This window comes from Schistocerca cancellata, chromosome 5 (assembly GCF_023864275.1).
Source record: "Schistocerca cancellata isolate TAMUIC-IGC-003103 chromosome 5, iqSchCanc2.1, whole genome shotgun sequence".
In the NCBI taxonomy this organism is placed as follows: Eukaryota; Metazoa; Arthropoda; class Insecta; order Orthoptera; family Acrididae; genus Schistocerca; species Schistocerca cancellata.
This window is the reverse complement of record NC_064630.1, coordinates 644,781,654-644,797,341: the sequence shown is the minus strand read 5'-3', so window position 1 is coordinate 644,797,341 and position 15,688 is coordinate 644,781,654. Positions and strand designations below refer to the sequence as shown.

General features: G+C 44.4%; 1 protein-coding gene across 1 annotated transcript in view; it reads left to right on the top strand.

Annotated features, from left to right (window-relative positions):
* Positions 1-15,688, top strand: part of LOC126188737 (uncharacterized) — a 181,311-nt gene that overhangs the window by 121,193 nt on the left and 44,430 nt on the right. The window contains exon 4 of the mRNA XM_049930345.1: positions 2,641-2,820. Coding sequence (XP_049786302.1) covers positions 2,641-2,820 — 180 coding nt within the window. The remainder of the gene's footprint in view (positions 1-2,640; positions 2,821-15,688) is intronic.

Below are 15,688 nucleotides of genomic sequence, written 5' to 3'. Positions count from 1 at the left end.
CGGCGTACCAACAGTGATGGTAAGAACAGCAGCTGCAATGGCGAGGTGCAGAGGTGGAACATAAATATTACCCTTGATGTAAACCCACAAGGCATTGTAGGTCTCTACATCCTCACATACCACAAACGGTCCGCTGTCTGTTATGACTCGCCCAGATGGCCCGAACGTTTTGCATCGCACAAGCAACCATTCTTCCCGAATTTGATGTTGTAAACTGGTGGCGCCTTATTTTCTTCTGCAACTACGGTCGGTGATGCGCCTGTCGATATATAGGGTGGTCCATTGATCGTGACCGGGCCAAATATCTCACGGAATAAGCGTCAAACGAAAAAACTACAAAGAACGAAACTTGTCTAGCTTGAAGGGGGAAACCAGATGGCGCTATGGTTGGCCCGCTAGATGGCGCTGCCATAGACCAAACGGATATCAACTGCGTTTTTTTAAAAATAGGAACCCCCATTTTTTATTACATATTCGTGTAGTACGTATAGAAATATGAATGTTTTAGTTGGACCACTTTTTTCGCTTTGTGATAGATGGCGCTGTAATAGTCACAAACATATGGCTCACAATTTTAGACGAACAGTTGGTAACAGGTAGGTCTTTTAAATTAAAATACAGAACGTAGGTACGTTTGAACATTTTATTTCCGTTGTTCCAATGTGATACATATACCTTTGTGAACTTATCATTTCTGAGAACGCATGGTGTTACAGCGTGATTACCTGTAAATACCACATTAATGCAATAAATGCTCAAAATGATGTCCGTCAACCTCAATGCATTTGGCAATACGTGTAACGACACTCCTCTCAACAGCGTGTAGTTCGCCTTCCGTAATGTTCACACATGCATTGACAATGCGCTGATGCATGTTGTCAGGCGTTGTCGGTGCATCACGATAGCAAATATCCTTCAGCTTTCCCCACAGAAAGAAATCCGGGGACGTCAGATACGGTGAACGTGCGGGCCATTGTATGGTGCTTCGACGACCAATCCACCTGTCATGAAAATTGCTATTCAATACCGCTTCAACCGCACGCGAGCTATGTGCCGGACATCCATCATGTTGGAAGTATATCGCCATTCTGTCATGCAGTGAAACATCTTGGAGTAACAGCGGTAGAACATTACGTAGGAAATCAGCATACATTGCACCATTTAGATTGCCATCGATAAAATGGGGGCCAATTATCCTTCCTCCCATAATGCCGCACTATACATTAACCCGCCAAGGTCGCTGATGTTCCACTTGTCGCAGCCATCGTGGATTTTCCGTTGCCCAATAGTGCATATTATGCCGGTTTACGTTACCGCTGTTGGTAAATGACGCTTCGTCGCTAAATAGAACGCGTGCAAAAAATCTGTCATCGCCCAGTAATTTCTCTTGTGCCCAGTGGCAGAACTGTACACGACGTTGAAAGTCGTCGCCATGCAATTCCTGGTGCATAGAAATATGGTACGGGTGCAATCGATGTTGATGTAGCATACTCAACACCGACGTTTTTGAGATTCCCGATTCTCGTGCAATTTGTCTGCAACTGATGTGCGGATTAGCCGTGACAGCAGCTAAAACACTTACTTGGGCATCATTATTTGTTGCAGGTCGTGGTTGACGTTTCACATGTGGCTGAACACTTCCGGACACTTGGATGATGTCGTCCAGGATACCGACCAGCATACATAGCACACGCCCGTTGGGCTTTTTGATCACAATAGCCATACATCAACACGATATCGACCCTTTCCGCAATTGGTAAACGGCCCATTTTAACACGGATAGTGTATCACGAAGCAAATACCGCCCGCACTGGCGGAAAGTTACGTGATACCACGTACTTATACGTTTGTGACTATTACAGCGCCATCTATCACAAAGCGAAAAAAGTGATCCAACTAAAACATTCATATTGATATACGTACTACACGAATATGTAATAAAAAACGGGGGTTCCTATTTTTAAAAAAAACGCAGTTGATATCCGTTTGGCCTATGGCAGCGCCATCTAGCGGGCCAACCATAGCGCCGTCTGGTTTCCCCCTTCAAGCTAGACGAGTTTCGTTCTTTGTAGTTTTTTGGTTTGATGCATATTTCGTGAGATATTTGGCCCGGTTACTATCAGTGGACCACCCTATATATAAGAGATAGTCCTTGGTGTACTGTATCATTTCTTACGTTATTTTTTTCCATTTACTTATATCCCGATTTATAAAAGGTTTGATGGACTTTACAGTTACCTTGTATAGTAGCAGTAAATAAAAGCGCATACGCAGGACGCTGTGCTGAGTTTCGTGTGTGTGCCTTCGTTTGTGTGTTAGTGTTGTTCGCCGTCACGCCACCACCGTTCACGTGCCGTCGCCATCATCCGTGTTATGTGCACAGTGTCACCTAGTGTTAGTGATGTTTCTCGTCCAGCGTGAACGGCTCCATGTTTTTTCGATTTTTAGTGTCTCCATTTTTTGCCCACCGTTTTGACTGTCTTCTCTGTGCCACCTTTATGTAATACTTGTTGTCAAACTCAAGGCTGAAGAGCGGCGTATTGTGCTGCTGACAGCCCGCCTTTGTATAAGGTGTTTAAAATCACAATAAAGAAAAAAAAAAAAACCGCTGTGCTGAGAGTTTGACGGTATGGCCGGCAGAAGGCGCTGCAGGCTGGGTTGCGCCGCCAGGAGGACACGACGGTGCTGATGCGTCTGCACAACTGGACGCTGGCCGACGCCGATGTGGCAGCCGCCGACGCCGAGTGCCGACGCCTGCGCGACAAGGACTGGATAGAGGCGCAGCCATTCCGTGGGCCACTCGAGAGGTTCCAGTGGCGGGTATACAGTTTCAGACTCGTCTTGCGACACACAAACGCGTCAGCGAAATCAGCTTCCTACATAAAATACATAGTGAATACATACGCTTCTTCCGCTTTTGGACGAATGTATTTCACATAGTAAGAGTGTTACATAAAAAAATATTGCTTGCAGTGCGTGTAGATTTCCTTGGTCTACGAAGGAACGCCTCTTGGAGACTCTCCATTGTTTCAACTGCAACATTTGAGCGTCCAGAGCAACCTATGTCCTTGAACTGTCGACAGCACGGCAGTATACTTTTGTGGGCTAATGGCTGTATGCTGTACTATCTTCGGAACGCACGCTCCACGGTAGTGACAGATTCAATTGCAACACATTAATTGATTGCTGTTGGTTGTCGCCATTTTGCAAACTCCTACCACCTTTCCGCCTGGTGCGTCACAATAACACTTGTAATGGCATAAACAAAACTTCAAAATATATTATTTTCATTGGTTATAAGTACAAACGCGGGGGGCGTATGCATTATACAGGGTTATTACAAATGATTGAAGCGATTTCACAGCTCTACAATAACTTTATTATTTGAGATATTTTCACAATGCTTTGCACACACATACAAAAACTCAAAAAGTTTTTTTAGGCATTCACAAATGTTCGATACGTGCCCCTTTAGTGATTCAGCAGACATCAAGCCGATAATCAAGTTCCTCACACACTCGGCGCAGCATGTCCCCATCAATGAGTTCGAAAGCATTGTTGATACGAGCTCGCAGTTTTGGCACGTTTCTTGGTACAGGAGGTTTAAACACTGAATCTTTCACATCACTATGCGTGAAACTTGCCCGCACGCGTTCAATCGTTTCTTCGCTCACTGCAGGCCGACCCGTTGATTTCCCCTTACAGAGGCATCCAGAAGCTTTAAACTGCACATACCATCGCCGAATGGAGTTAGCAGTTGGTGGATCTTTGTTGAACTTCGTCCTGAAGTGTCGTTGCACTGTTATGACTGACTGATGTGAGTGCATTTCAAGCACGACATACGCTTTCTCGGCTCCTGTCGCCATTTTGTCTCACTGCGCTCTCGAGCGCTCTGGCGGCAGAAACCTGAAGTGCGGCTTCAGTCGAACAAAACTTTATGAGTTTTTCTACGTATCTGTAGTGTGTCGTGACCATATGTCAATGAATGGAGCTACAGTGAATTTATGAAATCGCTTCAATCATTTGAAATAGCCCTGTATATTTGAATCTACCCCATGCAACACAAAGAGTTATTTTCGTAATTGTCTCGCATTGCGACGTAGAAGTTTGAAATTTGTCTCAGGTGCCTGCAACTTCCTCAGCACTGATACAAAAGCGAGGTGCCCTGCGCCATCACACTCGAGGTTAGGGACAGTTCGGGCCTGCTAAAAAGTGCAAGTGCTCAGCAGTTCATGTGATGTCACATTGGCACCAAGTTTCGTCAAAATTCTGTCCAACCCACCGTGGATGTGTCACACGATGGGAAGGTCATCACACACCCTGTTGCCCACTTTTCATTTCTTGTTTTGTTGCCTATTTATTTATTTATTTATTAACTTTAGAGAATGACCCAGCACCTTGATAAGTATAGTGGGTCGTTTGCTTCTACAAACGAGATAATTTCGGAATTTTAGTACTTTCTTGTTTTTTATATAATTAAATTGTTAGTTAAAAAAAGAAAAACAAACCAAAAAATAAAAACACAAAATACATAAAACGCAATTTGTGAAAGGAAGTAAAAAAAAACAAATTTTACTATATTCTTAAGAAGGAAATAGTACACGGTAGGAAATATTTAGATAGCATAAGAGGTCCCTGTACCTAGCTATTTAAAGTGGAAGGGTTTCGGTAAACACTTCGAACCTGTCTCAGCTGCATTAGCATATTCTACTCAACTAGAGCTACTACTATAATGTGTATCTATGTTGTGATGCTAAGTGTACGTGATTTTTGTGTAAAGTATAAAAGTATTATTTGTTAATACCATTGCTTCCTCCACTTAACAGCGGAAGAGGAGACTCAGGAGGTGACCTCGAGCCTCGTCTCCCCGAAGGGCGCTTCTTATCTGTGTCGTGCGCTTGTGTTTGTGTACTTACGTCTTATTGCATTGCATACATGTTTTTATGCACAATTTTATAAAGTTCACATGTTTTACAGTTTGTTTCTCAAACGTTTCCAAACTTACACGATTAGATGTTTGAAAGTAATGATCCAAGGAACGCAAAGTTATTTGTTTTACTTGTAAAAACAGGAAAATTCATTGTTATCTTTCTGTTACTAAATTATTTCTAAATTCCATGTACGTGTCACTTGTACACTCGTGCTCATAAATTACGGATAATCGCAGAACGTGATGCCACTCCATGGCACTACACAAAACTGGCGCTAATAGCATAGGCACTTAGGGAACACGCACGACACAGATCTGTAAGTCCACGGTATTGGTGATAAGTTGAGAAAACCGTCCCGAAACACATGTACTACAAAACGCCACTGTTTGCTGCGCATGTACCCCGACATCAATATGGGATATGATCACCATGCACACGTACACAGGCCGCACAAGGGTTGGCATACTCTGGATCACGTGGTCGAGCAGCTGCTCGGGTATAGCCTCTCATTCTTGCACTGGTGCCTTCGGAGCTGCTGAAGTGTCGTAGGAGTTTGAAGACGTGCAGCGATATGTAGACCGAGAGCATTCCAGACGTGCTCGATGGGGTTTAGGTCTGGAGTACAGGCACGCCACTCCATTCGCCTGATACCTTCTGTTTCAAGATACTCCAGCTCGGTGGGGCCGTGCGTTATCATCCATCAGGAGGAAGGTGGGACCCACTGCACTCCTGAAAAGGCGAACATATTGGTGCAAAATGACGTCCCGATACACCTAACCTGTTACAGTTCCCCTGTCAAAGACATGCAGGTATGTACATCCACCAATCATAATCCTCCTCCCCCCCCCCCCCCCACGCACCATCAAACTACGACCTCCATACAGGTCCCTATCAAGGACATTAAAGGGTTGGTATCTGGTTCGTAGTTCACGCCAGATGAAAACCCGGGGAGAATTACTGTTCAGACTATACCTGGACTCGTCCGTGAACATAACCTGGGACCACTGTTCCAATGACCATGTACTGTGTTCTTGACACCAGGCTTTACGGGCTCTCCTGTGACCAGGGGTCAGTGGAATGCACCTTGCAGGTCTTCGGACGAATAAACCAGTCTGCTCAGTCGTCTGTAGACTGTGTGTCTGGTGACAACTGTTCCAGTGGCTGCAGTAAGGTCCCGAGATAGGCTACCTGCAGTACTCCGTGGCCGTCTGCAGGCACTGATGGTGAGATATCCGTCTTCTTGTGATGTTGTACACTGTGGACATCCCGTACTGTAGCGCCTGGACACGTTTCCTGTCTACTGGAATCGTTGTCATAATCTTGAGATCACACTTTGTGGCACACAGAGGGCCCGTGCTACGACCTGCTGTGTTTGACCAGCCCCCAGTCGCCCTAGTATTCTACCCCTCATAACGTCATCAATATGTGTTCTTTGAGGCATTTTCAACACACAGTCACCATTAGCACATCTGAAAACGTTTGCACACTTACTCGCTGCACCGTACTCTGACATGTCCACTGCGTATGTGGACTGCTGCCAGCGCCACCGTGCGACGACGGCAGGTCAAATGCACCGCATAGTCATACCCCGAGGTGATTTAAACCCGCAAACCGCCCACCAGAGCGTTGTTTCATCATGTATCAGCATTATCCTTAATTTATGATCATGAGTGTAGTATTGTTGCAGTCGTGTGATCTGCTACTAAGCCATATATGTAACTGATGTTATTGGAGTGCTCACGTCATCATCTGTGTCTTATATGTTCATCTGTTTCCACATCAGTGTTTGAATTTCTATTGTCCTTTGCATTATGTTGTGGTGTAGGGTGTGCATCGGGTTGTGACCTTGTATATGGCCGTTGCCATATACAGCGCTCTTGATTCTCATCAGTGATGCTGTTAAGCATGCTCCACTTATTTGGGCCTCTTAAAGCTTGTGTTATGTCTTCAATTTCAGACGTCGGCTTTACTTTTGTGAGTGTGGCACATGTTAGTGTTATGTGTTCGGGAGATCCATGTTTCCCACATTCACTCATATCACTTTGGCTAAGGCCAAAGCAGTGCAGGTGTGTTGGGTAAGAGCCATGGCCCATCAATAAGTGTGCCATTACAGCGACTTGGGTCAGCTTGTTTGATGCTCAATCGTTCCCGGATTTTCGGGAAGACGGCCCTTGTCAGATGTTTCCCATTCCTTTTGCTATGTCTCAAACTTCCAAATATTTAATTGGCGTTTCTCTATAATATGCTCCCCTGTTATCTCATACATCTTATTCTGTCTTCCCCTTTTGACCCAGTATGCTGCTGCTCTGTGCCTATTGGTTATGTCAATAGCGTACGTTGCAAGTACAACGTATAGGGCTTCCACGGACGTGCACTAAATGCCCCTGTCATTCTGAGCGATACACCTCCTTATCCACGCCTCACAATGGTTTTCTGGGTCATGGGTGACAGTCGACGTCCCCAAGCACTTACTGCGAAACACGTAGATTCAAAGAGAGTCCTACGATACATTTGCAGTGGTAGTTTGTAGAGAGTTGAGTTTAGCGTGGCGAGTCTGTGCATAAGCGTTGTCGCTTTTCAATTGTAAGTCTTATGTGCTCGTTGAATGTCAGTCGTTCGTCGAGGTCTATCCCTAGGTATCTTGATGTTGTTTTCCTCTGTATCTTAGTGTTATTCAGCCTAACGGTATAGGTTTCTCTGCAAGGCCCTTTTAAGCAAATATACTGTCTTGTTTGCCGCAATTCTGAGCTTGTTGTGGCTGCACTGGTCACTTATGTTTGTAAGGAGTTGTGTAGCCTTGCTTTTGAGTTGCATTCCCGAGTTTGCAGTTATTACTACCAGCAAGTCGTCAGCTTAGGTTACTATACTCTTCAACCTATCATCTTCGTCCAGATCGTTTAGGAGCTGTTCTATGGCAATATACCAGAAAATTGGCCCACAGATTGAGACTTGTGGCCATTCTTTTGTTATTTTCTTGATAACATTTTGTATTCCTGCTTGTCTTTGCAGCATCCTACCTTTGCACTAGTCGCGTAAGCTATTGCATAAGACTGTTGCTGTCTGCATCTCTCGTAGCCTTGCGAGCAAGGCAGACCACCAAACATTTCGAAGGCGCCTGCTACATCTATTGCTATTTCTGCTCAGTGGACAAGGTGAGTTTCTGTTTTGATGCACGGTCGGTCTTTGGGATAGCTAATTGTTGTGCTTTTTGAAGCAAACCAGTCAGAATGTGAGCTTTATAGTGTATGGTACCATTGAATGTATGGAGGGAAAATTCTTTAACCACATCCCTTAATTTTTGTCAGTCTGCCTTGTTAAGAAGCAGTCGTTGTTTCTGTTGACTTGAAGTTAATGTGTTCGTGTTTGTGTATGTGTTTGCGTGGATGAGTATCGCGTTTTGGTCACTGTGTATGGCATTTTCTAGTACTTCTCATTTGTTGACGTATATTACGGATTTCGGATTTGCCAGTGAGATGTCTGTCCTGATGTCACAAAGTACGAGTAATCTTTTGTCCCTAGAAAATTGTGCTATATCTTTCATTTGGTCAGAAAAAGACTCTATGTCATATGATTACTGTGCATACATGGATGTGATAGCCCAAGATTGTCATCCATATGTAATTTCAGCTGTGGCTACACGTTCAGAACAACGTTATGTTGTTTTTGTGACTGTGTAATTTTTGTTCGCTATTACAATTTTAGCCTTGGCATTCTGGATCCTTGTAATTGCTATGAGATGTTTTCGAAGGCCTGGAAGTCTCCCGCCACGCTCTTCGAGACAGATTATACTTGCCTGCACTGCGTTCAGAAGTCTACCCAATTCCACTCCAGCCGAAGCACTCCTATTGCAGTTCAGCTGTAGGATCTTCACAGCGGGAGGTATCTGGTAAAGGCATAGCACCTAGGTGTTGCCTGTTTAGGGTCGCAATAAAAGTCTTTATAAACTTTATCTGTGTTTAAACCTTCACCTCTTCGTGCGCACGCTTGTCGTAAGAGTCTGCAGAGTTCATAATGGTCGGTTGGCAGGTCTCTGTCCTAAGTATCATTCTGTCGGTCTGCTCTGTTATAGGGAAACATATTTTTCCCCTTCCGAGTGACTGAGGCCTATCACCAGACACAGACCAGTCTCGAGAATTTCCCTGTTTTCAAACCTACTTATGCATAAGTTACTGTCAAGATTATCATAATCAGTTACGTTATTATTGTGTTGTTTGGGGTTTCTATGTGTGTCCTGTGAAACATCCTGACATTTGCCTTCCTCTATTGTTTACGTACAGGAATTGTGGATGGATGAAGTGTTTTTAACTGTATTGTTAGGTAGATTGTTTGTATTTAGCAATGGATTTTCAGTATCTGTGTTTTTCGAATACTGTTTGCCTATCTCGAGGTTATTTGGCAACTGAGCGTTTTCTTTGTGGCTGTTTCCCTGTGTGTCTGTGCTGTGTGTGCTGCCACCATATGTAAAACGTACGGATTTTATGTACGGTCTGGATTTGAGAGTAAGTTAAATGAGGTGTGTTGACCTAGTGAATTGTTATCAGGTGCTGTATCTTTTTGTGTTTCTTGTACTGTTGTGTCAGTATGACTATCAGTCCATTGTTTTTCAGTGTTGTAAAATGAATATGCCCTAGGGCGTCCTTTTGTTTTTGTTTTCTGATTGTTTTGTTACATCCCCCGCTACATTAGTAGAAAACGTCCTCTTCCAGCTCTTCCATTTGCAGAAGTCCGTTCTGGAAGATTGGAACATTTCGTGCCTTCCTCCTCGGTAGTCAACGTCTCCTTACACACATGTAATCAGTGATGTTAAAATATCTCTTCTGTAATATGTCACACGTTTGTAGCGATGTAAGAGTGTTCGTTTCTAGATCTGTTGAGACTTCTTCATTAAATTTTTTACTTAAACTGCTGAGTGAAATTGAATGCAAGTGAATCTACTTTCTCTTTACTTCTTCTTATCATGTCAACACTGACCCACAATATTCTAGCGCAACGCAGTCTGACTGCTCAAAAATAGGATAACCTGACTTCAAATAATTAATTCAAAAGAATGGTACCAACTAAAAAGAAATCTTAACAATAACCTATACATTTCATTACGTACTTACCTCACAAAAATCTTCATTACGCGAACTACTGCAATACAGCGAGCGTCAATACTGATAGCTAAATAAAATATTCTAACTACTAAAGCCACTAACTACTAATACGCATGTGGTTATCAAAGGAAAGATTTTGTTGCTAACCAAATAATGTATTTTTTTACCTTAATGATGTGACATCCAGTTCAGACATAAACATAAATCGTCATTGACATCTAGTACAAAGGTATATAACCATGAATAATATTCAATCTCCAAATCGAACATGTACAGATCGTTAGCCTACGCTAACACTTCAGACCTCTACCCTCCATCAATGCTAATTTCTCACATCTAACATCTATCACTGCTGGCCGTTCACCTCCAACTGCCCAACAGTACTTCCATCACTGCTGGCGACTAACTTCCAACTGCCCAACACTACTGGCAATTAATTTCCAACAACGAGTCTGATCAGCCACAGAGTCTCTTACAAAGAAAGCGCGACAGATATCCAATGCAGAGCGCTACACAGCGCTGCCAACACAGAAGCAGCCCACTTACACTGTTAATTGTGCTACACCCACGTAATGTCGCTAGCAGACTGCACGCCGTCAATCTCTCGTTTTAGTGATGGAGACTTATGTTTGCGCTTGCATATATTGCTTCTTTGCGTATCTGTACCGGTATTTAAGGAGGGCTTTAGTGTCTGACCGTTGAAGCTGTGATCCGTGTTAATGAACTTTATCGGTAATGTCATATTCGGTGTGTTCTATTTGCCTCTCGTACAATTGCTTGTAGGTAGGCCGGTCAGGTCCCTCTGTCTTATCACGTGCCCTGTTTCTATATTTGCGTGGTATACATCCAACTGTGGATTCCTGTCAGCATTCTGACTTCACACTTCTTCCACAGACTGGTTCTTTATCGTAACGTTTTGGAGGGTGACCAAGGACTCAGCAATTGAACAGCCACAAAATCTTTGATGTATAAGGGCTCGAACTGAATATAGACGCTTTTCCTTTGCAGCAGCAGAAAACGAATCCTTGGAGTGAATTCCGGGATGTTATTAACTATTCGTTTACCTTTTGAGCCTGTTTTGAACTTTATATTGACTATGCAGTGGAGGTGAGAACTGCGATGCCCAGCGGTTTTCTTATGGATGGTCGAGGAAAACATTTCAGCCACACCGCCGCTGAGACTCAACTGAAAAGGCCTCAGAAGGTAGCATAAAGGGCGCCTATGTAACCACCCCTTTCCTAGGGCGGTAATTCCACCACGTTGCGCGGCTTCCCCCGTCGGAGGTTCGAGTCCTCCCCCGGGCGTGGGTATGTGTGTTGTCCTTAGCGTAAGTTAGTTTAAGTTAGATTAAGTAGTGTGTAAGCCTAGGGACCGATGACCTCAACAGTTTGTTCCCTTAGGAACTTATCACCTACCTACCTACCCCAAACGTTTCGTGGTCGAAAACAACAGCTAGCAGTGCGGTGAGCAACAGTACGACATTCTTGACAACCTTTGAAACCACTGATACCTCCTGGTCTATTCAGCCCTTCTCTAAGGACATCGTAGGCCAGCAACCCCATGAACGTCATAATACTGCCGGCCGTGGTGGCCGAGCGGTTCTAGGCGCGCAGTTCGGAACCGCGTGACTGCTACGGTCGCGGGTTCGAATCCTGCCTCGGGCATGGATGTGTGTGGTGTCCTTAGGTTAGTTAGGTTTAAGTATTTCTAAGTTCTAGGGGACTGATGACCTCAGCTGTTAAGTCCCATAGTGCTCAGAGCCATTTGAACCATTTTTTTTTCATAATACTATTTTGAAGTGTAACGCGACCGCAGTTTTTTCTTTGGTGTATAGGATGGAATCTCTAGTTACCGTTCACAAAATATCGTCGAAATTTGAGCGTGATCTGAAGCGTGAAAGGGAGCTTATATTTTTTCAGCCCTCCTCTTTGCACCCTCCACAGGTGTGACCATAGTGAGTGGGTGATAGGGGGATGACATTTACACATGTGTGTATAAAATGGCAAATGGTCCCTCTAAGATGCTCCAGTTCGGCAACACTCTCAGTGTCACCTGCCACCGTATGTTGAGCACTTTAAAAATGTACCTGCAGGCAGGTAGTGTCCTGGCGCCGCTACGATTCCATGTGCCCACTTGCAGGGGCAGTAGTGTAGCCTGCCCCTAGAGGCACCTAGCACTCCGTCACAGGTTGTCTCTGTGCAGGTACATTTTTCAAGTGCTCTACAAACGTGATCTGGTAGCACCAGCGGCCTTACCGAAGCGGGTGGTCTTAGAGGTCCTTTTGCCGTTTTATTCATGCAAGTGTCAGTGTTGCACTTATCCTGATCACACCATATGAAGGTGCGGAACAGGAGGTCTGATAAACCAGAAGAATCCTTTGGTGCTTCGGATCATCTACATCTACATATATACTCCGCTAGCCACCAAGCGGTGTGTGGCGGAGGGCACAATTTGCGCGAAAGTCATATCCCCCCCCCCCCCCCCCCGCCGTCCCCCACTGTTCCACTAGCGGATCGCGCGAGGGAAAAACGATTGTCCGAACGCCTCAGTACGAGCTCTAATTTCCCTTATCTTTGAATGGTGAACATTGTGCGATTTGAAAGTCGGTGGTAATAATATATGCCCTACATCCTCGGCGAAGATCGGATTTCGGAATTTAGTGAGCAGCCCCTTCCGTTTAGCGCGTCGTCTGTCTGCAAGAGAGTCCCACTTCAAACTTTCTATGAGATTTGTAACGCTCTCGCGATGGCTAAATGTACCAGTCACGAATATTGCCGCTCTTCTTTGGACCTTCTCACTCTCTTGAATCAGACCCAACTGGTAAAGGTCCCATAAAGATGAACAATACTCCAAGACTGGACGCACTAACGTATTGTAAGCTATTTCGTTTGTTGAAGGACTGCATGGCTTGAGGATTCTACCAATAAACCGCAATCTAGAGTTCGCCTTACCCGTTGCTTGTGTAATCTGATCATTCCATTTGAGATAATTTCCAATAGTCACACCCAGACACTTGACATACGTTACCGCTTCCATTTTACTTACTGGGAATTTATTTTGTACTCGTACATTAATGGGGATTTTCGTGATGATGATGATGCTTGGTTTTGTGGGGCGCTCAACTGCGTGGTTATCAGCGCCCGTACAATTTCCCAACTTTTTGCTCAGTCCAATTTCGCCACTTTCCTGGATGATGATGAAATGATGAGGACAACACAAACACCCAGTCATCTCGAGGCAGTTGAAAATCCCTGACCCCGCCGGGAATCGAACCCGGTACCCCGTGCTCGGGAAGCGAGAACGCTACCGCGAGACCACGAGCGGCGGACGGGATTTTCGTCTTGTTATACGCAGTAGGTTACACTTACTAATACTGAGAGATAACTGCCAGTCATTACACCACGCATTTATTTTCTGCAAATTCTGATTGATTCGTTCACAACTTTCGTGTGATACTACTTTCCTGTAGACTGCAGCATCGTCGGCAAACAGTCTAATGGCGCTGTCGATACCATCAACCAGATCGTTTATGCAAATCGTAAAACGCAGTGGGCCCATTACGCTGCCCTGGGGCACACCTGAAGTTTCGCTTGTTTCTGTTGAAGTCACCCTATTAAGCTCGGTACGGGCTTTTGTTGAAGTTTCGAGAACATACTTTCACCGAGGACTCAAGTAGTATATTGCTCCCTCCTACGTATATCTCGCGAAGAGACCATGAGGATAAAATGAGAAAGATTAGAGCCCACACAGGGGCATACCGTCAGTCTTTCTTTCCACGAACAACACGAGACTGGAATAGAAGGGATAACCGGTCGAAGTACTCAAGGTACCCTCCGCCACACACCGTCAGATGGCTTGCGGAGTATGGATGTAGATTTAGATGTAGATGATTAAAATTTCAGAAAAATTGGATTATTTATCCAAGAGAAAGGGCTTCGCAAGTTGAGCAAGTCAATAATGCATTGGCCAACGTCTGGTCCTTCTGAAAGCAACTACACTGCTTGGTGGATGTCGTCTTGAGGAATATTGTGGCAAACTGTGTCCAGTTTGTGCCTTAAATCGTCAAAAACTCAGGCTCGTCAGAGGGCCCTGCCCATAATGCTACAAATTCACAATGTCTGGGGCATCTCCAGACACGTCTTCACTGGTCATCTGTGCACAGTTCGAAGCCCAACTCATCACTGAAGATAATTCTACTCCACTCACTGAGACTCCAGGCCGAAAATGCGCCTGGAGACGCCCCAGACAGTGGCGGGATACCAAACTGACTGTCAGCCACCATATGACTCATCAACCAGGAGTGATGGTGTGGAGTGCCATTTCATTTCGTAGAAGGACTCCTTTGGTTGTCATTCACGGTACCCTTACAGCAAAGCACTAAGTAGACGATATTCTACGCCTCGTTATTTTCCCCTTCATGGCAAGCCATTCTGGGCTTACGATTTAACGACACAATGTATGCCCGCACACGGAAAGTCTTTCTATTGCTTGTTTTCGCGCTTGCCGAATGCTGCCTTGGACATCAAGGTCGCCGGATCTCTCCACATTTGAGAACGTTTTTAGCATTATGGGCAAGGCCCTCGAGCCATCTAGAGATTCGGACGATCTAATGCGCCAATATGACAGAATTTGGCCGATATCCAACGACTCTATTAATCAATCCCAAACCGAATATCTGCTTGCATAAGGGCCAGAGGTGGACCGACGCTTTACTGACTCACTCAATTTATGAAGCTCTTCCTCTTGAGTAAGTAATCCAATTTTTCTGAAATTTTAATCATTTATGCCACATCTGCAGATTTCCGTTCCATTCGGATAATTCTGAAATTGTCTCATTTGTTTTTATTTACATGTACATCAGATCTACCATGTTGTTGTTGTTGTTGTTGTTGATGTGGTCTTCAGTCCTGAGACTGGTTTGATGCAGCTGTCCATGCTACTCTATCCTGTGCAAGCTTCTTCATCTCCCAGTACCTACTGCAACCTAGATCCTTCTGAATCTGCTTAGTGTATTCATCTCTTGGTCTCCCTCTACGATTTTTACCCTCCTCGCTGCCCTCCAGTACTAAATTGGTGATTCCTTGATGCCTCAGAACATGTCCTACCAACCGATCCCTTCTTCTAGTCAAGTTGTGCCACAAACTCCTCTTCTCCCCAATTCTATTCAATACCTCCTCGTTAGTTATGTGGTCAACCCATCTAATCTTCAGAATTCTTCTGTAGCACCACATTTCGAAAGCTTCTATTCTCTTCTTGTTCAAACTACTTATCGTTCACGTTTCGCTTCCATACATGGCTGTACTCCATACAAATACTTTCAGAAACGACTTCCTGGCACTTAAATCTATACTCGATGTTAACAAATTTCTCTTCTTCAGAATTGCTTTCCTTGCCATTCCAGTCTAGATTTTATATCCTCTCTACTTCGACTATCATCAGTTATTTTTCTCCCCAAATAGCAAAACTCATTTACTACTTTAAGTGTCTCATTTCCTAATCTAATTCCCTCAGCATCACCAGACTTAATTCGACTACATTCCATTATCCTCGTTTTGCTTTTTTATGTTCATCTTATACCGTCCTTTCAAGACACTGTCCATTCCGTTCAACTGCTCTTCCAAGTCCTTTGCTGTCTCTGACAGAATTACAATGTCATCAGCG